Source organism: Notechis scutatus, chromosome 6, assembly GCF_049901735.1.
Source record: "Notechis scutatus isolate UNSWTSFEM ecotype Mainland chromosome 6, rNotScu1.2, whole genome shotgun sequence".
In the NCBI taxonomy this organism is placed as follows: domain Eukaryota; kingdom Metazoa; phylum Chordata; class Lepidosauria; order Squamata; family Elapidae; genus Notechis; species Notechis scutatus.
In genome coordinates, this window is record NC_142014.1 from 81,803,701 (window position 1) to 81,828,495 (window position 24,795).

The following is a 24,795-nucleotide window of genomic DNA, read 5'->3' on the forward strand; positions in this document are numbered from 1 at the left end:
AAGGCAGCCCTCCAGGTGGTGGTGGCAACTCCCCCTTAAACTGGGGGAGCCCCCAGTGTGGGACAGGCTCTGTTTGATACCCCCCACCCCTCCTCTCTCTGTAACTCACCGCAGCGCAGGCGGAGGGCGGGCAGCGTTCACGGCGACAGTGCACTTGGCCAGACACACAGGCGCAGGAGGTGCATTCGTCCACCTGCCAGCGCTGGTTGGACTGGAACACCTGGCTTAGGTGGGAGCAGTTCTGGCCGGGATCTGGGCAAAGAGATGGATGGGGGAGGGGGTAGGGGGAGAAGGTGGGTGTCAGGATTCTGGCAGTGACCCCCGTTTAAACTTCCAAAACTTCAAAAGGATTTATTGGGAGTTAACATGCCGGCACTGCCTAGGTGTAGCCGACTCTGAGACACATCATTCATCGTAACCTTTGACCCTGGTTTTCCTCTCCACCGCCTGGGTATATCCTAATTCATATCCTCCAATGGGACACGTCCATAGCCCAGAGTCCCCAATCAGGCTCTCCAGTTAGAATTTTGCAAGGGCAGAAACTTCAGTCACCTAGTTACTATCTTGGAAAACATTTATGGAATGCACTTTCCGGTTTCCAAGCTGCTGCACTGCTCCCCCCCCCCTCCCGTTCTATTGGCAACTCTAAAAAGACCATAGGGATATTTTATGAGTTGACAGTGATATCCTCTTGCAAACTGCCTCTCCCCCCTGCCCCCAAGATCATTGCACTAGGTGCAGATGTATTGGCTAAGTCTGTAAAAAAAATAAATCAGTATTTTTCAAAAAAAAAATAGAGCAAAGGAAAGTGCAGGGTCTTAGCAAACAATGCCCCTATTTGCATGAGAGCGCAAACCAGGATCTTGCAAGCTAAGAATCTGAGCTATCCCTCAACACTGAAGCATAAATTTTAGCCAACGAGAGAATTTCATATCCGGAAATGGCTTGTTTTCATTTGATGAATCCAATTTGCTTTTATTCCATTTATCAAGTTTGCATTTGTTTTATCTGTTAAAATTGGCTTGTGTCTTATCGATTGAATTCGCTTTTAATTCCTCCAATTTTATGGCATCGATTGAATTCGCTTTTAATTCCTCCAATTTTATTGTATCACTTGAATGCGCTTTTAATTTCTCCAGTTCGCCTTTATGGATCGAATTTGCGTTTATTTTGTTTAGCAAATTCCATTTCTTGCATCGGTCAGATTTGCCTTTTAGTTTATCAACCAAATTTCCTATGATTTCCTTTAGCATATTTGCTTTCATTCCATTGATCGAATTTAACGGAATGTTGGGAGGGACCTTGGAGGTCTTCTAGTCCAACCTTCTGCTCAATCAGGAGGCCTCTGTACCATCTGAGACAATTTGCTGTCCAGTCTCTTCTTAAAAACTCCCAGTGATGGAGCACCCACAACTTCTGGTGGCACGTAGTTCCACTGGTTAATTGTCCTCATGGTTAGGAAGTTACTTCTTAAGTTTCAGGTTTCTTCTGTCGTTGATGAGTTTCCATCCATTGTTTCTTGTCCTGCCTTCAATTGCTTTGGAGATTAGGTTGACCCCCTTCTTCTTTGGAGCAGACCCTCAAGTATATTGGAAGACCATGATTACGGAACACTACATGCATTTGCTAACAGGGTTTGTGCTAAACCACAATGCCCCTTTCTTCTTGTGTGTGTTTTATTGGCTTACCTTCAGGTGGTGGGCTACTATTGGTTTCCACCGGTTTGGGCAAACCGCTAGTTAATTTTATGGCCAGTTTGGCGAACCGGCAAATCCCACCCCTCCCAAAAGTCCCCACGTGGCCCATTTTGGATCGCAGGTAAGTGCAGGGCCCATGTGGAGACTCGGGGAGGGCAAAACATGGGCCTCCCAGAAGTTCTGGAAGTCTGGAGAGGGTGAAAACTGGTAATACTGTATTGCTAACTAGGGCATTCAAAACCTTTGCTAGACCAATACTTGAATTCAGCTCTGCTGTCTGGAATCTGGAATAAACTTAGGCAAGAAAAACCCAAAGGATACATATAGACTGGGTGAAACCAGGCTCAATAGCAGTAACTGGGAGGGGGATCTTGGAGTCTTAGTGGACAACCAGCTAAATAGGAGCCAGCCGTGTGCAGCGGCAGCCAAAAAAGCCAATGCAATCCTAAATTGCATTAACAGAGAGATACAATCAAGATCAAGTGAGGTACTAATACCACTCTATAAAGCCTTAGTAAGGCCACACCTAGAGTACTGCATCCAGTTTTGGTCACCACATTATAAAAAAGATGTTGAGACTCTAGAAAAAGTACAGAGAAGAGCAACCAGGAGGATTAGGGGACTGGAGGCTAAAACATACAATGACTGGTTGCAGGAACTGGGCTTGGCTAGTCTAGTAAAGAGAAGGACCAGGGGAGACAGGATAGGGGTCTTCCAATATTTGAGGGGCTGCCACAGGGAGGAAGCGGTCAAGCTATTTCCCAAAGCCCCCGAAGGCCAGACAAGGAATAATGGATGGAAACTGAACCAGGAGAGATTCAACCTGGAAATAAGGAGAAACTTTCTGACAATGAGAACAATCAACCCATGGAACAGAAGTTGCCCTCGGAAGTTGGGGGAGCTTCACCACTTGAGACTTTCAAGAAGAGATTGGACTGCCATTTGTCAGAAATGGTGTAGGGTCTCCCGCTTGGGCGGGGGGTTGGATTAGATGACCTACAAGGTCCCTTCCAACTCTGATTATCTGTATCTGTATCCGCACTGTATATCAGACATAAATACAATTGAGTGAGTCCAAAAGTATTTTACCAGAAGAGTACTACATTCCTCTGTTCACAACAGAATACCCTACAGCACCAGATTTGAGATTCTAGGCTTAGACAACCTTGAACTACGCCGACTAAGATTACTGAAGGGATTGGAGCATAAACAGAGTGCATATACAGTGTGTGTGTGTCTGGCCCAACCTTTGATTTCCTTGCTGAACTCCATTGTAACTTGTGCTGAGCTGGGAGATGAGCCAACTGCAGAGATAAAAACTTCTCGGCGAACTGCCAACCTAGCAAAGTAACTACCGGTACTTGAGAAATGCAAAATGCATCTATCTGCTTGTCACTAACTGAGAATCCATTCTTCCCAGTAACTTAAAAATGTGAGAAACGAAGCTTTGAGCTAAAAAAGTACTGTATTTCTTTCCAATCCATCTAAGTAAGGTTCCTTTGTTTGTAACAAGTGCTGAGAAAATTTCCTGAGCTTCGCTTGATATGAAATAACGTTTCCGTAGCCAATGACGGTCTTTGCTAGCTTTGCAATCTATAAAAGTTCAAGAAAAAGTTTTTGCGCGCGCCTGCTTTTCGTTCTCTGGGCCTTGCTGTTTAAGGCGGGAGACGGAAAGGTTGCCCAGTTTTTTGCTTTCTGATCAGAAAATAAAGCTGATTATCAGTAGCCTCATGTTCAGAGTTTCGTTAGATTTATTAGACTCTGAGCTGCCCTCGAAAAACCTTACAGTGCATCAAATCGTATGTTACAACACCTTAACCAGTGAATGAATATTTCGGCTTTAATAACAACAACACCAGAGCGCACAACGGATACGAACTAAATGTAAACCACTCCAACCTCGATTGCAGAAAGTACGATTTCAGCAACAGAGGGGTCAATGCCTGGAACGCACCACCTGACTCTGTTGTCACCTGCTCAAACCCCCTCCCCACTCCTTTACCCTCAAACTAACCCCTATTGACCCCACCCCATTCCTAAGAGGTCTGTCAGGGGCGTGCACAAGTGCACCACCGTGCCTCCTGTTAGGGATAACATTGTTTACCCTAACTGGTTTGGGTAAAAATAATAAATAAGGTATCATGGTTTGTTAGTTAAAGTGTGTGTAACTTTAACTGCAAGAATGTAATTAAGGGTGTGGTTGTAAAAGCACCATAAAAGAAGCAAGTCAATTGCAGCTCTCTCTCTCTGGCTTAATGATCCCTAATTACTGGATGGATTGATGACTGCGTTCTTGCTGGAACAGGGAGAGAAAAAGGAGTGTTGATTTTTCTCAACGGAGAGAAGATAAAGATTGGACTGATTTATTGTAAGTGTACTGACATTGGCTATTCAACACGGACTTTGCAAATAGAGTATCCCCGACAAGACTTGACTGAAATTGATATATGACTAATGGACCGTTTATCCTGACTATGCTATAATTCTTAAATGGAATAAACTATAGCGTATCTGTATTTTTACTGCGTGTTAACTAGAAAACTTATCTCACACATTTACCTGTCTTCCTATCTAACTTCGCTGCACGTTCTGTTTAGTTTGTTTTCCTTAACACCCGTTGGGGAATCCAGGCTTAACACCTCCCGGCCCTGTCCTATTGTTCCCCAATTATTATTTCCTAGTTCTTATATTTAAACTTAGGTTTATTCTGGTTTCTGTTCTATTGTAAGCTTTTGACAAATAAATAAATAAATAAAACGGCCCTCCCACAGCCCATTTTTTGCAATCAGGGTGGTGCACGAAGCCCGACCGGGCCACGTCCACCATAGGCATGCCCTCCCAGCACCTGGGCAGAGCACCGGTTGTTCAATTATCTGAAGCCCCGCCCCCGTGCTTACCTTGGCATTCGGCGCAGCACTGCCCTGGCGCCCGTACCTGCACCAGCCCATCCTGGCACACCAGGGGCACGCACTCCTGGATGTGGCACTCCACGTGTCCCAGCTGCAACACCAAACAAGGCAGGGGACATGTTACAAAGTACAACAAAACTGTGTTGCCACCGAAAAGTCTATTTTTCCCTCCCCTCTAAATTATTCTCTGGGCGGCACCAAGGATTGCAACGCAGCTCCCGTAAAATGCCAGCTATGAAAGACACACAGAAATGCCATTCTAATCCAGGATTGTGGCCCAAACCTTCGGGCTGTGCGTCCTTGCAGGTAAGATGGCCGGCCCTGGGTTCAAATCTACATCGTTCTTTGGCCATTGTAAAATTTATCGATTTTCAGCCTCGGTCTTATTTTTGGTTTAAAAAAAAAAAAAAAACTAGAAAGGGAAAACAGGTTGTCCTCGACTTACAACTGTTCGTTTAGTGACCAATTGAAGTTATAACGGCACTGAAAATAGTGACTTACAACCGTTTTTCAGACTTACGACCACAGCAGCATCCCCGTGGTCCAAATTCAGATGCCTGGAAACTGGTTCATATTTATGACGGTTGCAGTGTCCTGGAGGTCACGTGATTCCCCTTTTGAGACCTTCTGACAGGGAGGAAGCCGGATTCACTTAACAACTGTATGACTCACTTAATGGCTGCCGTGATTTGCTTAACAACCGGGGCAAAAAAAGGCCATAAAATGGGGGTAAAATTCAGCTAACAATTGTTTCGCTTAGCACTGGAAATTTTGGGTTCAGTTGTGGTCGTAATTTGAGGACGACCTGTCTCAACATGGACTAGAAACCTGTGGAACTGAGAAATGCTGCCAATATCCTTGGTCGTTACAGGGAGACCTCTTTGTATGACTGCTTGCTTAGTGACCATTTAAAGTTATAGCACAGCTGCCCAGAACTATTTACGACCCAGATTCAAGAGTTTTGATGGCTGCCCCCCCCTCCATGAATGCATTCTGGGGAGTTTGGCAACCGTCCTGCACTTACAACCATTTTCAGTGTGTCATGATTACGTCAGTGCAATCTACAACATTTTTGTTCGAAACCAAGCTTAACGCTCCAAAAAACATCCTTTGCAGACAATCATTTAACGAGCCCATAATTCCTTGTGGCCAACTGAATGGAGCTGAGTGTTTTACTGGCCAGATGCCCTTCCTGTCCCCAGTGAGGAGTTTTGTTCAGCAAATATATTCTCAGTGTGCCCAGAGAGAGAAATATCTGCTCTACCTAGGATCGAACTCACACCCTCCTGATGGTGAGGTGAAAGTTCCACTTTTAAGCCACTGTACCATTCCAGGACTATGACTAGAAATCATCTCCTTTTAATGACCCCACAATCCCTTGTGGGGTGGAGTCTGGCCAACTGAATGGAGCTAAGTGTTTTACTGGCCGGATGCCCTTCCTGTCCCCAAGGAGGAGTTTTGTTCAACAGATATATTCTCAGTGTGCCCAGAGAGAAAGAAATATCTGCCTCTACCTGGGATCGAACTCACAACCTTTGCAGACAACACATTCGTTTAATGGCTGGGCCGTTCACTTAACAACTTTTGCATTCGCTTAACAACCACTGTAAAAAAAAGGGGTCGTAAAATCCGGCATGATTGCCGGCTTAACGAGGAGTGGGTCGGCTCCAGCATGGTCGTTAAGTCGAGGATTTTCCCGCACTGGCTCCCAACTCGTCAGTGAACAGACCGTGCAGGGTTCGGGTTGAAAAGGGTTTGTGAGTTTCTTACGTGGCATGAACAGGACACGCAGCTGTCCGCGCTGTCCTTCCAGGTCTCCCCGTCGGGCACGCGGCGTCCGTCAACCTCGATCACGCATTCTGCAAAAAGAACCACGAAAGAATAACAAGAGTTGGAAGGGACCTTGGAGGTCTTCTAGTCCAACCCCCTGCTTAAGCAGGAGACCCTAAACCGTTCCAGACAAATGGCTGTCCAATTTCCTCTTGAAAAATCTCCGGTGATGGGAGCACCCACAACTTCTGGTGGCAAGCAGTTCCACTGGTTAATTGTTCTCACTGTCAGGTAATTCCTCCTTCATTCCAGGTGGCTTCTTCTCCTTGACTAGTTTCCATCCGTTGCTTCTTCTCCTGCCCTCGGGTGCTTTGGAGAATAGCTTGACTCCCTCTTCTTTGGGGCAGCCCCTCAACCATGGAAGACTGCTATCACGCCTCCCCCCCCCCCCCAGTTCTTCTTTTCATTAAATTAATTCCTGCAACCGTTCCTGATCTGTTTTAGCCTCCAGCTCTCTAGTCCCCTTAGTTGCTCTTCTCTGCACTCTTTCCAGAGTCTCAACATCTTGTTTATATTGTGGTGACCACAAATAGTTGCACTATTCCAAGTGTGGCCTTACTAAAGCTTTGTAAAGTGGTGTTCCTCTAATGCAGAGATCTCCAAAAGTGGCCACTTGCAAACTTGTGGACTTTAACTCCCAGAATTCCCCAGCCATCCATTCTTTCCTCCTTCCTTCCTTCCTTCCTTCCTTCCTTCCTTCCTTCCTTCCTTCCTCCCTCCCTCCCTCCCTCCCTCCCTCCCTCCGCCTTTATTACATGTATAACTAACTCAGGGCAGTGAACATATCCAACACATCTTCCTACTCCTATTTTCCCTACGAAAACAAACCTTTGAGAGAGGTGTGTTGGACCGAGTGATTGGCCCAAAGTCACCCAATTGGCTTTCATGCCTAAGGCAGGACTAGAACTCCCAGTCTCCTGGTGATTGACTCAAAGTCTCCAGCCAGCTTTCCTGTCTTAAGGCGGGACTAGAACTCACCGTCTCCTGGTGATTGGCTCAAAGTCACCCAGCCTGCTTTCATGCCTAAGGCGGGACTAGAACTCCCAGTCTCCTGGGGATTAGGCCAAAGTCATCCAACTGACTTGCATAGCTAAGGTGAGACTAGAACTCACCGTCTCCTGGGGAATTGGCCCAAAGTCTCCAGCTGGTTTTCCTGCCTACGGTGAGACTTGAACTCACGATCTCCCGCTTTCTAGCCTGGTCCCTTAACCCCTAGACCAAACCTCCACAGGGCAGGGAGATGGGAGAGAGAGGGAGGGAGATGACGTAAAGGGCAGAGATAGGTGTCACCATCACAGACTGGGCAGCAGGAACCCGGCGGGGTGAAGCGTTGGGCGCTGGGGCAGCTGAGCGAGGGGCATCCTCGATGCACACAGACCCAGGTGAGATCCTGCATAGAAAGAGGGCAAGGTCAGGCGTGGCACAACCTACTTATCTGTCCTGCCCCTGTTGGAGTCTGATTCTGAGGGGGAGGTTGAGCAGCTGACAGGGAGTATGGCTCCGGGAGCTGTGGAGGAAACTGGGGAAGGGCACAGTCCGGCTGGGCATTGAGAGGAAGACCCAGGCCCACCCACTCTTCATCCTAGGGCACGCAGGGAGGAATGGAGAAGGGAGCAAGGTGGGTTACGGGGGAGAAAAGGGCCCTGATTCCCTTCATTAGCTGCAGCTGGGAAAACAGGATAAAGAGGGTGTTTGCACACAGCACCTTGCTGGAAGCAAAGCATGAATTATCTTTGTTTGTCAAGTCTTAACTGGGTTCTGGCGTCCTCCCAAGTGTGTGTGTGTTTCATTATCTTTGGGAAGTCTGCAATTCCTTATCCTGCCCTGTCTCGTTAATTGCTGCAGCGTGGTTTCTGTTGGGTTTTTTAAAATAATTTATATGTACTTTGGGTTTGGACTAATTTCTTCCCTTTAAAAACTGTTCTTGGGGGAGTTTTTTCTCCAGCCAATGATAATTGGACATTGGAGGCCAAGTTGGAGGAATTAAAGGGACTTTACCTACTTTTAAGACTTTGTTGCTTTTGTACCACGTCCCTTTGGGTCATCACACATCTATCTTATCATTATAACGATATTCATTTAACATCTTACTTTCTTTTCCAACCATTTATAAAGTGAAATCCCACGTCCTATAATTTTCCACTTCTTCTTGTTCTCTAATTGCCAATGTTCATCTACTCATTTCTGCACATTCCACTGTTTTTCTTAATCAATTCCTCCTCCATCAAAAACTTTTCATTTTTCCAGTTTTGAGCAAATACCATTCTACTTGCTACACCAGAGTTGGCTTCACACAGGGCGGTGCCAGCATGTCGCTCCTAATAAATCCTTTGAAGTTTTTTGAAGTTTGGCTCGAGAATCGTGATTCAATTAGGGTGATTGCTGGACAATATGTTTTTGTTTTTTTTACTAGTTTTCAGGTAAAATACCCAATAAAAATATCTTGGGTTTTAAATCTATATGTTGTTTTGTCATCTTTTCTAACCATGTGTGTATTTTTGTCCAATATCTTTTTGCTTCTGTACATGTCCACCACAAATGGTAATATTTGAACCTCTGGTTCTATCGCTGCCATGCCAAACCCCGATCCGGCATCTGTCCCAGATGGAGCCTCACCTGGCACATACAGGTGTAGCAGGGTTCCTGGGTGTCTTGGACCTCGTTGCCCAGCCGGTCGGAGGTGCAGTTGCTGAGGGCTTCTTTGAAAGGATGGGGGAGAGGGAAGGGGAGGAGGAGGAGGGCAAGAGGGAAGGACAGAAAAGGGAAGGAAAAAGGGAGGGAGGGAGGGGAGGAAAGGAAAGGAAAAGGAAGGAAAAGAAAGGCAGGCAGGCAGGAAGGAAGGAAGGAAGAAAGGAAGGAAGGAAGGAAGGAAAAAGTAAGGAAGGAAGGAAAAAAAGTGAGGGAGGAAGGAAGAAAAAGGAGGGGAAAAAAGGAGAGAAAGGCAGGCAAGCAGGGAGTAAGGGAAAAAGGGAGGGAGGAGGAAAGGAAAAAGAAAAAAAAAGGCAGGAAGGAAGGAAAAAAAAGAGTAAATAAAAAAGTGAGGGAGGGAGGAAGGAAGGAGGAAAGGAAAAGAAAAGAAAAAGGAGAGAAAAGGCAGGCCGGAAGGAAGGGAGGGAAGGAGAGAGGAGGAAAGGAAAATAACAAGAGAAAGGCAAGCAGGAAGGAAGGAAGGAAAAGAGTAAGGAAAAAAGGAAGGGAGAGAGGAAGGAAGGAAGGAGGAAAGGAAAACAAAAGAAAAAGAGGCAGGCAGGCAGGCAGGCAGGCAGGCAGGAAGGAAGGAAGGAAGGAAGGAAGGAAAAGGAAGGAAGGAAGGAAAAAAAGAGAAGAAGGAAAGAAGTGTAGAGAAAAGGGCAGGAAGGGAGAAAGGAGGGAGAGCAGAGAAGGGAAGGGAAGGAAGGGATGAAGAAGGGAAGGAGGAAGGAGAAAGAGAAAGCTTTGAGGACTCATTCCCACCAGGGCTCTTGAAGGGCTGCTCTGGCGGCCCCGAAACTGCGGATGGGGGATGTGGGGGGGCTAAAAGTGACCAGGCAGACTGACCCACTGAGCCCACTTGTTGCAGACAAACCTTCTTTGGCCCGCTGCCTTTCAGAGGACATGCCTCTGAGGACTACCCATCACCCACCATCAGGCCGGGCGAGGCTGCTGGGACCCGGAGTCCAAGACCCCCAAGCGGGTAGTCCTCCCCCGCCAGTGGAGAAGGAAAGTGGGATGGAGGGTGGGGGCAGAGACTCACCTGCACAGGTGGGGCAGCAGGTGCCAGGCGCCGGCGCCTGAATCTGGTCCTGAGTGCAATCCAGCAGGCTGGGACACTGCCGGCGATGGCACTGGAGGTGCGGGTGGCCGTCTGACATTAGCTGGGGAGGGGAGCAGAGGGAGGGGGTGAGTTTGTGGGTGGGTGGGGGCCTGTGTGGGGGTCATGGCATTCTGCCATGGCATGCACTTATTAAATTGTATCCTGTCATTGCGTGCATTAATTAAATTAAATTTATTCTGACATTGGATAGATTAATTAAATTTATTGTCATTGCATGCACTAATTAAATTGATTCTGTCATTGCATGCACTAATTAAATTGATTCTGTCATTACATGCACTAATTAAATTGATTCTGTCATTGCATGCATTAATTAAATTAAATGTATTCTGTCATTGCATGCACTAATTAAATTAAATATATTCTGTCATAGCATGTATTAAATTGATTCTGTCATTGCAGGCACTAATTAAATTTATTCTGTTATTGCATGCACTAATTAAATTAAATTAATTCATGGAATGCATTAGTTAAATTAAATTAATATTGTGATTGCACGCATTAAATTTATTCTGTCATTTCATGCATTAAATTGATTCTGTCATTGCATGCATTAAATGTATTCTGTCATTGCATGCATTAATTAAATTGATTCTGTCATTGCATGCATTAATTAAATTAAATGTATTCTGTCATTGCATGCACTAATTAAATGTATTCTGTCATTGCAGGCACTAATTAAATTGATTCTGTCATTGCATGCATTAATTAAATTAAATGTATTCTGTCATTGCATGCACTAATTAAATTGATTCTGTCATTGCAGGCACTAATTAAATTGATTCTGTCATTGCATACATTAATTAAATTAAATGTATTCAGTCATTGCATGCATTAAGTTGATTCTGTCATTGCATGCACTAATTAAATGTATTCTGTCATTGCATGCACTAATTAAATTGATTCTGTCATTACATGCACTAATTAAATTGATTCTGTCATTGCATGCATTAATTAAATTAAATGTATTCTGTCATTGCATGCACTAATTAAATTAAATATATTCTGTCATAGCATGTATTAAATTGATTCTGTCATTGCAGGCACTAATTAAATTTATTCTGTTATTGCATGCACTAATTAAATTAAATTAATTCATGGAATGCATTAGTTAAATTAAATTAATATTGTGATTGCACGCATTAAATTTATTCTGTCATTTCATGCATTAAATTGATTCTGTCATTGCATGCATTAAATGTATTCTGTCATTGCATGCATTAATTAAATTGATTCTGTCATTGCATGCATTAATTAAATTAAATGTATTCTGTCATTGCATGCACTAATTAAATGTATTCTGTCATTGCAGGCACTAATTAAATTGATTCTGTCATTGCATGCATTAATTAAATTAAATGTATTCTGTCATTGCATGCACTAATTAAATTGATTCTGTCATTGCAGGCACTAATTAAATTGATTCTGTCATTGCATACATTAATTAAATTAAATGTATTCAGTCATTGCATGCATTAAGTTGATTCTGTCATTGCATGCACTAATTAAATGTATTCTGTCATTGCATGCACTAATTAAAATGATTCTGTCAATGCAGGTACTAATTAAATTGATTCTGTCATTTCATGCCCTTAATTAAATTAAATGTATTCTGTCATTGCATGCACTAATTAAAAGTATTCTGTCATTGCATGCATTAATTAAATTAAATGTATTCTGTCCTTGCATGCACTAATTAAATCTTGCAGTCATGCAGTTAAATCCATCTTGCAGTCATGCAGCTCTGACTGCCTTACAACAGGATCAGAAAACAGTGTGGGTAGTCCTCGACTTATGACCACCATTGAGCCCCAAATTTCAGTTGCAAAGTGATATTTGCCCCATTTTACGACCTTTCTTACCACAGTTGTTAAATTAATCACTTGCTAAGTTAGGACACACGGTTGTTAAGTGAATCCGTTTTCCCCCCTTGACATTGGTTCCCCAGGAGGTGGCAAAGGGGGATCACGTGACACCCCCCAGACATTACGACCACCATAAATACGAGTTGGTAGCCGAGTGCCTGAATTTTCATCACATGGGGAATGCCGCAACGGTCGTGAAGTGTGAAAAACAGTCGTAAGTCCCTTTTTTTCAGCGCCACTGTAGTTTCAAACAGGTCAGGACTCCAAAATCCACTTTAAAAATACCTGGCTTAGCAACAGCGATTGTAGTCGTAAGTGGAGGACTGCCCTGGTCTGATCCAGGGGGAGGGGCCTCCTACCTGACAGGTGCAGACTTCACAGGGGTCTCCTCCAGGCTGGAAGCTCTCCCCTGGCCCGTAATTATGGCCCCCGTAGCTGCAATCTGGGAACAGGAAGGAGGAGGAGAATGATAACAGGAAAAAGGGAGAAGAGAGTGTTGGAGTAATTCCCCACTAGGAGAATGAGTAGTGAGAATGGTGAGGAATAACACACAACCACCACACAGATACACTGAATAGTAATATGCAGGTTTTTACTTCCAGTAAACGGTTAAGCAAAGTCCAACAAGCAGTCCAAGTCATACACGGTTAAAGCAGTCAGTTCTCAGTCCAGGGATAATCCAAATAACAAAGTCCAGGATCATAAACAGTCCAGTAACAGACTCACATCAATCCAAGAATAACGACAATCAGCAACAGTCAATAGGGAAATGTAGGAACCAAAAACAGCGACCCAACTAACAACAACCAGAACATACAAGCCAGGTTTCTGGCTCCATCTTATGGCCATTTGAGGAACCACACCCAATTACACTTTTTAGCATTCCCTTCAAGAGATAGTATTAAATGTCTATCCTGGTTTATATACAGTATTTCCAACCCAACTGTTAGGCGTCTAGCAATTCCTAACAGAGGAAGAGACTCCTAACGGTTAGAGAAGAGAAATTTGAGTCTGGAATAGAATTGTAATCAGAGAAAGCGTCGTAAGCAGGGGTGGAATTCACCAGGGGTGTGGCCCAGGCTCCAGAGGTTCTCTGGAAGCTGGAAACAGGCCCATTTCTGGACTTCCGGAACTTCTGGAAGGCCCGTTTTCCCCCTCCCAGAGCCTCTGCGCAGACCCTGCACTTACCTACATGCAAAACGGGCAGCGTGGAGACTCCGGGGAGGGGAGGGGCGGGGCAGGGTGGACGGGGCCAGCCAGTCGGTTCAACTACCGGTTCAGCGAACCAGATGTAAATTTAACTTTTGGTTCGCCTGAACTGGTCCAAACCAGTAGAATCCCAACCCTGGTTGTAAGGGAATCACTGCAGTTGTTAAATAAATATGCAGTTGTTAAGCAAATTGTCAGGATTCCAGCCATCGCCCTAATGAAATCATGATTCTCGAGCCAAACTTCAAAAAAGTTCAAAGGATCCATTAGAGGCAACATACTTACATACCCTGCCCTGTTTGAAGCCAACTCTGACCTATGTAATTTACCGGCCCCTGTGACCCTGTTTGCCCCCTCCCCCCTGGATGTGTCATCAACCAGATTCTCCAACTGAGCACTTTCATGGGCTGGGTGTCATCAATCACGTTCTCCAATTAAATACATTCGCGGGCAAAAGCTCTGGTAGTTTAGTTACAATCTTTTAAAGAGAAGAGTTGGAATGTACTTTCACTTCCAAACTGCTGCACGGCTCTTCCAGATTTCCCCCCTCCCCACTTTTTTTTATGGCAACTCCTAAAACAGGCCTAGGAATGTATTACGAGTTGACACAAACCTGGTTTCTTCTCTTGACTTTACTTATCACCAGCTAGCTGGGAAGGTTACAAAAGGGGACGCCGTGACCCCAGGACACTGCGACCGTCCTCAATGCAGGTAGTCCTCCATGTACGACCACAACGGAGCCCAACTTTCACTGTTGCTAAGTGAGCAGTCGCTTGCCCCAATTTTATGACCTTTCGCGCCGCATTTGATTAAGCGAATCCTGGCCGTTGTTAAGTGAGTCACAGAGTTGTTAAGGGAATTCGGCTTCCCCGTTGACTTTGGCTTGTGCGGAAGGTCGCAAAATGGGATCCCGAGGAGGGGTGGGATTCAAATTTTGTAACAATGGGTCCTGCGTGGGCATGGCTAGGTGGGCGTGGCCATGTGGCTGGGTGGGTGTGGCTTCTCTTTTTTTGCAGACAATCCCGCCCCCTATTTTTTTGCCTCCTGGGCAAAGCCATAAGACAGCGAAAGGGATCCCAGCACAGCTGATCATTGGAACAGCTGATCGTTGGGGGAGAAAAAATAAATACCTTAAGGAGTGACTGGATGGGGGAGAACGCAGTCAGCAATGTCGCGCATGCGTGATAAGGACTGACTGGGTGGGGAGGGGCAGGTGGGGAGGGGAGGGTCCAGCTAGGGGCACGTTCGCCAGTTCTCCGAACTGCTCAGAATCATAGCAACCGGTTCTACAGAATCTGCGATGACCCAGGGTGGGATACAAAATAAAACACAGTCACAAAAAACAGGTGAAGCCCCTTTTATTCCTTCACTTTGCTTCCAAGCTCTGAATATCCTTGACTGGAGACAACAAATTCCCCCATGAGCAGTTACCAGGAGGAGGAAAATGCCGTTTAAATGATAAAGAATAAAAAAACTACACAAAGCAGGCCAGATAAGGGCTGGAGGACATCCACAGATAACAGAACACACACTGGGAAGGAGGCCAAACTCAGAGGAGAACAACAAACTAGAGATATTTCCACGCTTTGTTTCCAGCACTGGACCATACGCATGTCTGTCCTCTTATCCAGTTGTCACAGCTGCAGCCCATGAAGAGGATCAAGGCCCTCTCCTCCCCAGTAGACCACGTCTCTCCCTGATCCTCTCCTCCCTGCGTGCCCTAGGATGGAGAGGGGACGGGCCTGGGTCCTCCTCTGACTGCCCAGCCGGCCTCTGCCCTTCCCCAGCCTCCTCCACCACCTCCGGAGCCACACTCCCACTCCCTGTCGGCTGTTCCTCCTCTCCCTCAGAGTCAGTCTCCACCAGGGGCAGCATGACAGAACCGGCCCGAACCGGTAGAATCCCATCCCTGATTCTGGGACCCCGGGACACTGTGACCGTCATAAATGTGAGTCAGTTGACATTTTGACCATGGTCGTAAGGGTGATGTAATGATCGTCAGTGTGAAAATCGGTCGTGACACTTTTTTTTCAGTGCCGTTGTGACTTTGAATGGTTGTAAGTAGAGGACCACGTGCGATAATAGGCACCGTGTTGGGTTGCTAGTGTGGTCTACCTCGAAAGGCTGACAAGAACAGGACTTGGGGTTCCTTTTCTGGTCGCAAGATGCCCAAAAGATAACAGAATAAGAGAGTGGGAAGAGACCAACCTCCTTCTCAAGCTTGAACCAGGGGGGGCTGGACTAGATGACCTCCTTCCCACTGTGATATTCTGTTATACCATGTCAGAGAGAGGTTCCACCACTAAAGCAGGAGAAATACCCTATTTAAAATACTCTATTATTTTAATTTTATTTATTTTAATTTTAATTTAATATTATAATATTTATTTTAATTTTAATATCTATTAGAAATACTCTACCCGACTCTGTAGTCTCTTCCCCAAACCCCAAAAACTTTAACCTTAGACTGTCTACTATTGACCTCACCCCTTTCCTAAGAGGTCTGTAGGGGGCGTGCATAAAGCGCACCAACGTGCCCACCGTCCCTGTCCTATTGTTTCTCTTATTCTTCTATTATTTTTCTTATATGTACCCATTTCATGTATTCACAACTATGTATACACTTATACTTATTATCTTGTAAACAATTGGCAATCAAATAAATAAATAAATAAATAAAATAAAATGCCCCACCATAGCCTTCCCCCACTCTCCCCCCACTCTCCCCCCAGGGATCCCGCTGGCTCCCTCCTCACCTGCACACACCGGGCAGCACTCCCCGGGCACTTCCACCTGCGTGGGGCAGGAGCTCACGCAGAGGATCTGGGTGCAAGTGACGACGCCATCTGCACACAGGCAGGCCTGGCAGGGCTCGGAGGGAGAAAACCAGCTGCTGCCATCGGCCCGATCCTGGCCCTCATGCATGCAACCTGCAGAAGGGATGGTGGGGGGCAGAGAGGGGTCAGGACTGCCTTGTGGGGTGGGGGGAATAGCCCCTGCTTTTCTGGGCAGGGCTGGAGGGAGAGGTTGCATTTCTTGGGCCATTTGCTTCTCTCTCTCTCTCTCTCTTTTGCTTTTCTTTCTTTCTTTCTTTCTTTCTTTCTTTCTTTCTTTCTTTCTTCCTCTTTCTTTTCTTCTTTCCTTTCTTTTCCTTCTTCTTTCCTTTCTTTCTTCCTTCTTCTTTCTTTCTTTCTTTCTTTCTTTCTTTCTTTCTTTCTTTTCTTCTTTCCTTTCCTTTCCTTCCTTCCTTCCTTCCTTCTTTCCTTTCTTTCTTTCTTTCTTTCCTTTCTTACTTTCTTACTTTCTTTCTCTTTATGTCTCTCTTCTTTCTCCTTCCTTCTCTCTCTTTCTCTCTCTCTCTTTTATTTTCCTTCCTTCCCTCTCTCCCTCCCTTCCTTCTCTTTTCCTCTCTTTTATTTCCTTTCCTTCCTTTCCTTCTCTTTCTCTCTCTTCTTTCTTTCTCCTTCCTTCCCTCTCCCTTCCTTCTCTTCTTTTTCTCTCTTTTATTTTCCTTCCTTCTTTCCTTCCTTTTCTTCTCTCTTTCTCTGTCTCTCCTTTCTTTCTCCTTCCTTCCTTCCCTCTCTCCCTTCTTCTCTTCTATTCTTTCTCTCTCTTATTTTCCTTCCTTCTTTCCTTCTTCCTTCTTTCTCCTTCCTTCATTCTGTCTCTTTCTTTCTTTTATTTTCTTTCCTTCTTTCCTTCTCTCTTTGTCTCTCTTTCTTTCTCCTTCCTTCCTTCCTTCCCTCCTTCCTTCCTTCCTTCCTTCCTTCCTTCCTTCCTTCCTTCCTTCCTTCCCTCCCTCCCTCTCTCTCCCTTCCTTCCTTCTCTTTCTTTCTCTCTCTTTTATTTTCCTTCCTTCTTTTCTTCCTTCCCTTCTCTTTCTCTCCCTCTCTCTCTCTTCTTTTTCCTTTCGTCCTTCCTTTTCTCTCTTTCTTTCTATTTTCCTCCCCCCTCCCTTCCCTTCTGCCCTTCCTACAACAGGGTAGTTAGGAAGGACAGCTTTCTGCTCACTACAAGAATGGTTTGGGCCAACCCAAGACTGGTGGTCTATTTGTCTCAAACAACGACGACTAGAAACAAAGCCTCGGGGAGGTGCCGAATGGCTAGTCTTGAGAAAAGAGCAGAACAGGCAATGGCCCCTTTTAAGGCCACATTCCTGAGATCTTTCCTTTGTCTTTCGGAAGTGCCCAGGTGCCCGCGGGGTCAAAAAGGGACAAGCTGAAGGTGGCACCTTGGCAACGGGGGCAGCAAACTCCGGGCTCCGTCACCGGCTGGGCGCATGTGGCAGGAGGGCAGGCAATCACTTCACACCGGACGTTCCCGTCCTGCAACACAGAGAGACGAGCGAGAACATCAGTGTCACCCTCCGCCCCGCAGACCCCTGGCTCTGATCCTTCCCCTCCTTCCCGAGGGCGGGCACAGCCCATATCCTGCCCACATCGAGCCTGCCAATCTTCAGCATCTTCGGTTAACAGGCATCCTGCCATAAAACGAAATGGAAGGAGGAAGGAATTCCGGGTAATAAAGAGAAGACGAATGGCGGGAGGGGAGTGTTGTGGCTCACTGGCGGCTGTTGGACAGTGAGGAGGTTGGGGAGGAACCTGGGCCAGTCCTGGAGGCTGAGGAAGGCTTGGACGAGGGCTCTGCATCAGAGGCAGGGATGGGGCCAGGGCAGCTGATGCCTTCAGGCTCAGACAGCAGTGAGGTGGGGGAGCTTCTGGAACCGGTTCCTAGCCTGCGCATATGCAGAGCTGCCAAAAGGAAGGAACAACTAAGAACTCAGGGTTGACGTGGGTGAAAGGCCACAGGTGGACAATGAATGGCCCCTCCTATAAGGATTAAAAGAGGAGCAAACGGGGAGGGAGCTTTTGCAAGAAATAATTCGTTCATTCGTTCGTTTGAGCCTCATGAAGATTTGTCTGTGTATGTCAGAGTATAGAGCATGGTAACAAGGTCAGCCAACGAATAGGTATAGCAAGTAAGTCAGCCAATGAGGACTGTTTGGAAACTGAAACTAGAAGTAGCCTAGGCATGACTCTATATTAAGCTCTGCAGCTATGTTAAGCTCTGAGTCTGTCTATTGGAAATGAAACTGCTCCTCTCCTCTGCTGTGTGTCTTGCTTGCCTGCTGAACTAAAGTGAAACTGGTGTCTGTTTCTGTTTGAGTTTGCTCCACATTGGAGAAAAGCTACAACGGGTGTTGTAAAATTTACTTTATGTGTTTATAAAGAAGTTAAATGAAGCCTCAGTCATCTGTGTTTCCTTTTCTGGCGCTGAATTTACAGTGTAAGACTCTGAACAGTGTAACCTAGAGACTGTGTGCCCAGCCCTTCCTTGTCAGCACTGTGTGTGGAACCGGCAGCTTCATTTACCCTTTGGACACTAAATTCACATTCATTTAACAAAAGAGGTTTTGCCAGGACACAGAGTTGCTTAGTGCTTTTTGGGGAAACCTAGGACAATAGAGGGAGACACGTTGACAAGAACCAGGGGTGTCAAACTGAAATAAACTAGCTGACAAGCAGGACACCTGGCCTGGGAACCGAAGGCGAAATGGCATCGAGAGGTGCTAAGCATCCGGGCCGTTCGCAAGGCGTCAAACCAGCATGGACACTGATGGACTGGTCAAGGGGGGGGAGGGCCAGGGAATGGGGGAAAATGTAAATTTTGCACAGGAATGCAGGTAGTCCTCGACTTACGACCACAACAGAGGCCAAAATTCCTCTTGCTAAGTGAGTTTTGCTACATTTTACGACTTTTCTTGCTGCCGTTGTTAGGGGAATCACTGCAGGCATGTAGATAGTCACATGGCCGTTAAGCGAATTTGGCTTCCCCGCCCCCCCCCCATGGACTTTGATTGTCTGAAGGTCGCAAAAGCAGATCACATAATCTCAGAACACTGCAACGGTCATAAATGCGAGTTGCCAGGGTATCTGAAATTTGATCAGGTGACCATGGGAATGCTGCAACAATCGTAAGTCTGAAAAAACAGTCCTAAGTCCCTTTTTCTTCAGTGCCATTGTAACTTCGAACGGTCGTTAAATAAACTGTCGTAAGTTGAGGACTATCTGCAGTCTCCATTCATTTGGAGAGGCTGAGCAGTCACTAAATGGATTGTTTTAAGTTGAGGAATCTAACTTTACTTTTGTTGCAACTTAAGTAAAAGAACCTATCACTTCAACCAAATGGGAGTCGAGGGTCTTTCTTTCCTAAAGGTCCAAGTTGGGGCCGGCCTGACAGCAACCCTGAACAGCTACTCAGCCTGAAGGCTTGGATTTCCGCCTGCGACATAGATGATAATCGTGGGGCAGGAGGGGCAGGAGAGCCGTGCCCAGGGGCAGAGGTGGGCACTCACCTGGCAGGTGCACTGCAGGCACGACTCCGGCTGAAAACCCTGCCCGTGGGCATAGCGCTCCCCTTCGAAGATGCAGTCGTGGCACATGGGACAGCAGGGGCCCGGAGCCGGGTGCGAGCAGAGTGTAGCTTTGCAAGGCACTGGCTGGCAAGAGGCTTTGCCCCCAGGCTGGCAAAGAGAGAGAGAGAGAGAGAAGAATAAGGGGCCTCTAGCCATCTCAAGAACGTAAGAAGAGCCCCAAGCAGAGGGAGTCCACCCGATTCATCAAAAAAGTCAAAATGGCAGCCGGGATGGTGCAACTGAATAGTGGCCAGTTCAAACTCTCCTAATGTTTTGGACTCCACCTAATGGACACCCCTGGTCCAACACTTGATTGGCTAAGAGTGCCCCTCCCTCCAAGTCCAGCATGAAGCCCCCCTTCACAGGGGAATTCTGGGAGTTGAAGTCCACCCCTCTTAAAGTTCCCACGGTTGAGATACACTGTGTTGTGGTTCGCCGGCAGCAGGTGCATACGGCTGAGGTCTCGGAGAGCGAGGACTCGAACGAGGGGCCTGCGTCTGATGCAGGGATGGGGCCAGGACTATCGGAGAGGTCGACCATGCTTCCTTTGGAGGTTGTGGAGTCAGACAGCAGTGACGAAGAGGACTCCGGGGAGCCTGTGCTCAGGGTGCAGGCAGGGCTGCTCAAAGGAAAGAGCAGCTGCAGCACGGAACAACCGGGAGTACGGCTGGAAGGTGATGGCCCATCCCTTAAGGCAGGGTCCCCAACCACTGGTCCGCTGGACCGGTGCCGTCCGCGGAACAAGTCCTACTGGGCCGCTGGCTTGCTGGCGCCGCCATCTTTTGATGAAAAAGTGCTTCCGGTGAGCTTTTCCGGGTAGAAAGCTCACCGAAGCACGCTTTCATCAAAAAGTTGGCGGCGCTAGCGCTCGTGAGCTTTTCCGGTAGAAAGCCATTTCCCGGAAAAGCTCACCGGAAGCACTTTTTCATCAAAAAGATGGCGGCGCCCAGCTGATGCCGGCACCGGCCACGGCGTAAAAAAGGTTGGGGATCACTGCCTTAAGGGATAAAAGCCAGCCTTTGGGGTTGGCTTCTTTGTAGGAAGCAAAGAAGTTCTTTCTACTCAGAGTCCTCGTTGAAGCCCTGATTACTCTGGTTTGGTTTTTTTGAAACTTCCGGCTTGGGATATTTATCTGCAATTAGTCTTTTGTTCTTAGCAGCCTTTCGTAAGCTCGAGAGGGCTTGCTCTTATCTGGGACAATTCGTTTGAAGTGACTGTTTTTCTGTGAACGCACAGAATTCACAGCGCTGCATTAAAAAGGGTTGCTTTCATACATATTTCATATTTGTTTGATTTGAACAAGGCTTGGGTCAGAACACAGTGCTCTGAATCAGGGCCATTCCAAAGCCGGCCATTTTAAGACTTACGGACTTCAATTCCCAGAATTCCACAGCCTTCCATGCTGGCTGGGGGGACTCTGGGAGTTGAAGTCCATGCCTCTTAAAGTGGCCCCACTTGAGAAATACTGGACGAGAGCTTTGATATTTAGGATTATCTTGAATTTTTGAAACCTCTGCCCAGGGGCATGGACGTGGTCACGCTCTTGACTTTTTTGACCTTCCTTGGTTGAGGCGGGGTCTGCAGGGCAACAACGCGGGGGTCTTACCCCACAGGAGCACTCCTGGCAAGGGTCCAATGCCGATAGCCACTGGCTGCCCTCGGGATACTCCTGTCCTGCCTGCTGGCACACTAGAGGCAGGGGAAAAGTTGGGGGTGAGGTTCCCAGATTTTGGGGTACCCAATCGCTTCGCCACCCAGCGTGTTTTCTAGCCAATCGCTAACCAGGTTGTTCTTACCGTGGGCGACGTTTGTTGGGTTTTGGCACCGTGGGCAACATTCGCCGGGTTTCCGGCTGGGTTTGGCACATGAGGCTGGTGGACATGCCACAGGAGCGCAAAGCACGTTGCCCCCAAGGCAGCTGCAGCGGCGGCAGGGGTCTGAGGGTGGCGTGAAGACCGCTCGGTGGGCGTATTCCTGACCTTCGTAAAGGCAGCCCTCACAGAGGGGGCAGCAGGCATCCCTGGTGGTGGGCACAGGGTGGGCACACTGCTGCGGGCAAGGCTTGGGTTGGCACGTCACCGTTCCTGCCTGGAGAGAGAGAGGGCAAGGAGCTGGCAAGAGGGGAGGGCCACAACCGGTGGGCTGCTTCCCAGTTGAGAGACCATTCTTGGGGGAATGAGATCTGACCAGGAGTGGTGGTATTCAACCGGTTTTGGACCGGTTCTTGCGTCCGGGTAGGGAAAATGTTGAGTCACCCCACCCACCTCTCCTATATTCTATTGTTTCTTAGCTCAGCTCAGGCTCCGACAATACACCCCCCATTCAAATCATAAGTCTCTAGCCACGTCCCCGAGAGTAAAAAAAAAAAAGATTTATTAGGAGTGACCATGTCGGCATTACCTGGGTGCAGCCGACTCTAAGGCCCATCATTCGTTTCATCCTTGACCCTGGTCTTCCCCAACCCTTGGCTGAGCTAAGAAACAGCTGATGGTCGGTGGTGTTGTTATCTGCGGAGCTTTGCTGCCTGAGGAACTCTGGGAGTTGAAGTCCACAAGTCTTAAAGGGGCCAAGGTTGGATACCCCTCCTCTATAGAGATTCTCAGTCATCCAACTCGTCAACACAGCGGGATTTGTGGGCCGTTTGCAGCATCCTGCGGTCCCTGGACCATGTTTTATGACGGTTTGGCCGAAAACTGGTGCTTTCAATTTTTTTTGGCAGAAATCATGGCCTTGAAACAATGGGTTCATTTAGTGACCCCAGGGTTTATTTAATGTCCGTGACATTAGCACAAATGGATGCTGCTGCATTTGCATAAAGACCATTGCAGAAAGCAAAAGTAAAACTGAGTCCTAAAATTGCACTCAAGTCATAAAATGGATCCATTCAGGCTCTGTTATGGTCGTAACATGAGGACTTACTGTAGTTTGTACCCCCTCCCTCTCCTGTCGCAATAACTCAGCCCCTCTGCCTGCACTACTGACCAGACATTGGCACTCCTCGCAGGGCTGGTGTGGGGAAGCAAAGCTCTCTCCATCCCCGTAGTCCTGACCCTGGAACCTGCAGCCTGGAAAGGGGAAAAGAGGCCACTCAGAGTTGGAGTAAAGAAACCCCTTCTGGCCCTTTAAGAAGTTGGGAGGGTGGGGAATTCTGGGAGTTGAAGTCCTCCCATCTTAAAGCGGCCAAGATTGGTCATGATTGTGCTTGGCTCCTTATGGTTTTTTTCTTTTTCTGTTATGAATTTTAAAGCAACCTATAAGCAAGTGAGTGAGTGAATAGCAGCCCTGCAGATAAAGGGTGGAAGCATCTCTTGAAATCACTCACCCTGGCACAGCGGGCAGGCGCAGGGGCCGGGCACTGGGTGGGCACAGTTGGCTGGTGTGCAAAGTTTCTTCATGCAATGAATCGAGCCCGCCTGCAGAAAGAGGGAGAGGAAAGGGAAGAAGGAGGAGGAGAAGGAGAGAAAAAAGAAAGAGAGAGAGAGAGAGAGAAAGAGAAAATGTGTGTGCGAGTGTATGAGAGAAAGATGATAGGTAGAAAAGATTAGATAGATAGATAGATAGATAGATAGATAGATAGATAGATAGATAGATGATAGATAGATAGATAGATAGATAGATAGATAGATAGATAGATAGATAGATAGATAGATAGATAGATAGATATGGATGGAGATAGATAGATAGATAGATAGATAGATAGATAGATAGATAGATAGATAGATAGAGATAGAGATATATACGAGAGAGAGAAATAGAAACACAGAGAGAGATGATAGAGACAGAGAGAGAGAATGAGAGAATGCAAGAGAAAATGAGAGAGATGATAGAGAATATATATATATATATAGATATAGATATATATAGACAGAGAGAGAGAGAGACAGACAGACAGACAGAGACAGAGAGACACACAGAGAGAGAGACAGAGATGATAGATATGATAGAGAGAGAATGAGAGAGAATGCAAGAGAAAATGAGAGATGATAGAGAAGAATGATAGATAGATAGATAGATAGATAGATAGATAGATAGATAGATAGATGGATGACGATAGATAGATGGATGGATGGATGGATGGATGGATGGATGGATGGATGGATGGATGGATGGATAGATAGATATAGATATATATGAGAGAGAGAAACAGAAACACAGAGAGAGATGATAGAGACAGAGAGAGAATGAGAGAATGCAAGAGAAAATGAGAGAGATGATAGAGAATATATATAGATATAGATATATAGACACAGAGAGAGAGAGACAGACAGAGACAGAGAGACACACAGAGAGACACAGAGATGATAGATATGATAGAGAGAATAAGAGAGAATGCAAGAGAAAATGAGAGATGATAGATAGATAGATAGATAGATAGAGAGAGAGAGAGAGAGAGAGAGAGAGAGAGAGAGAGAAGAGATTATAGAAGTATGATAGAGAGACACAGAGAGAGAGAGAGAGAATGAGAAAGAGAGAATGCAAGAGAGAGAGAGAGAAGAGAAGAGAAGAGAAGAGAAGAGAAGAGAAGAGAAGAGAAGAGAAGAGAAGAGAAGAGAAGAAAATGCTTTATGGGCCTTGCTGTTCACTTCACAACCACAGAATTTATTTAATGACTTCTGCGTTCATTTTACAACCATGGCATCCCCTTAATGACCGCCATCAAAAAGCAGGGGAAATCGTGCGTAATCACATGGAGAACCGCTTAAAGGCAAGCATGACTTATGGCTGGAATTCCTGGCACAATTACAGTCGTAATACAAGGACTAGTGTTTTGAGGACAGGAAAAAGCCCCAGGCTTCCAGGCTGTCTGGCCACGTGTGTGCGTGTGTGTGTGTGTGTGTGTGTGTGTGTGTGTGTGTGTGTAGTCCAGATTCCAGCTGTTGTGCAACAGGCAACTGTACGTGTCTTTATTGCACACACACACACACCCCGGGGCAGCGTGAAAGATTTCGTGCTTTTCTTCCTTCTGGTTATTTTGGCTGGAGGATGGTGGGCGGACTTGGCACTTTCAGGCTTCCAAGGAAAAGGTTGGCCCAGCAAGTTTCTATCCCCATCAGAG

The 24,795-nt window shown here is 46.5% G+C and overlaps 2 protein-coding genes across 3 annotated transcripts in view; one reads left to right on the forward strand and one right to left on the reverse strand.

The window, feature by feature from the left end:
* Positions 1-24,795, reverse strand: part of KCP (kielin cysteine rich BMP regulator) — a 93,981-nt gene that overhangs the window by 12,663 nt on the left and 56,523 nt on the right. The window contains exons 27-40 of one of the 2 annotated variants that reach the window (XM_087968990.1): positions 23,062-23,152; positions 22,722-22,804; positions 21,536-21,827; positions 21,346-21,428; positions 19,680-19,847; positions 17,556-17,649; positions 16,081-16,254; positions 12,475-12,557; positions 10,170-10,290; positions 9,053-9,132; positions 7,727-7,826; positions 6,377-6,465; positions 4,595-4,697; positions 110-252 (exon numbers count right to left, since the gene is read on the reverse strand). In XM_087968990.1, coding sequence (XP_087825116.1) covers positions 110-252; positions 4,595-4,697; positions 6,377-6,465; positions 7,727-7,826; positions 9,053-9,132; positions 10,170-10,290; positions 12,475-12,557; positions 16,081-16,254; positions 17,556-17,649; positions 19,680-19,847; positions 21,346-21,428; positions 21,536-21,827; positions 22,722-22,804; positions 23,062-23,152 — 1,704 coding nt within the window. Of the gene's footprint in view, positions 1-109; positions 253-4,594; positions 4,698-6,376; positions 6,466-7,726; positions 7,827-9,052; positions 9,136-10,169; positions 10,291-12,474; positions 12,558-16,080; positions 16,255-17,555; positions 17,650-19,679; positions 19,848-21,345; positions 21,429-21,535; positions 21,828-22,721; positions 22,805-23,061; positions 23,153-24,795 lie in introns of both variants that reach the window. The other variant, XM_087968989.1, reaches the window with a different exon arrangement.
* LOC113427841 (C-type lectin lectoxin-Phi1) overlaps positions 9,277-24,795 on the forward strand; it is a 370,378-nt gene continuing 354,859 nt past the window's right edge. The window contains exon 1 of the mRNA XM_087968994.1: positions 9,277-9,286. The gene's annotated coding sequence lies outside the window, so the exon portion shown is untranslated. The remainder of the gene's footprint in view (positions 9,287-24,795) is intronic.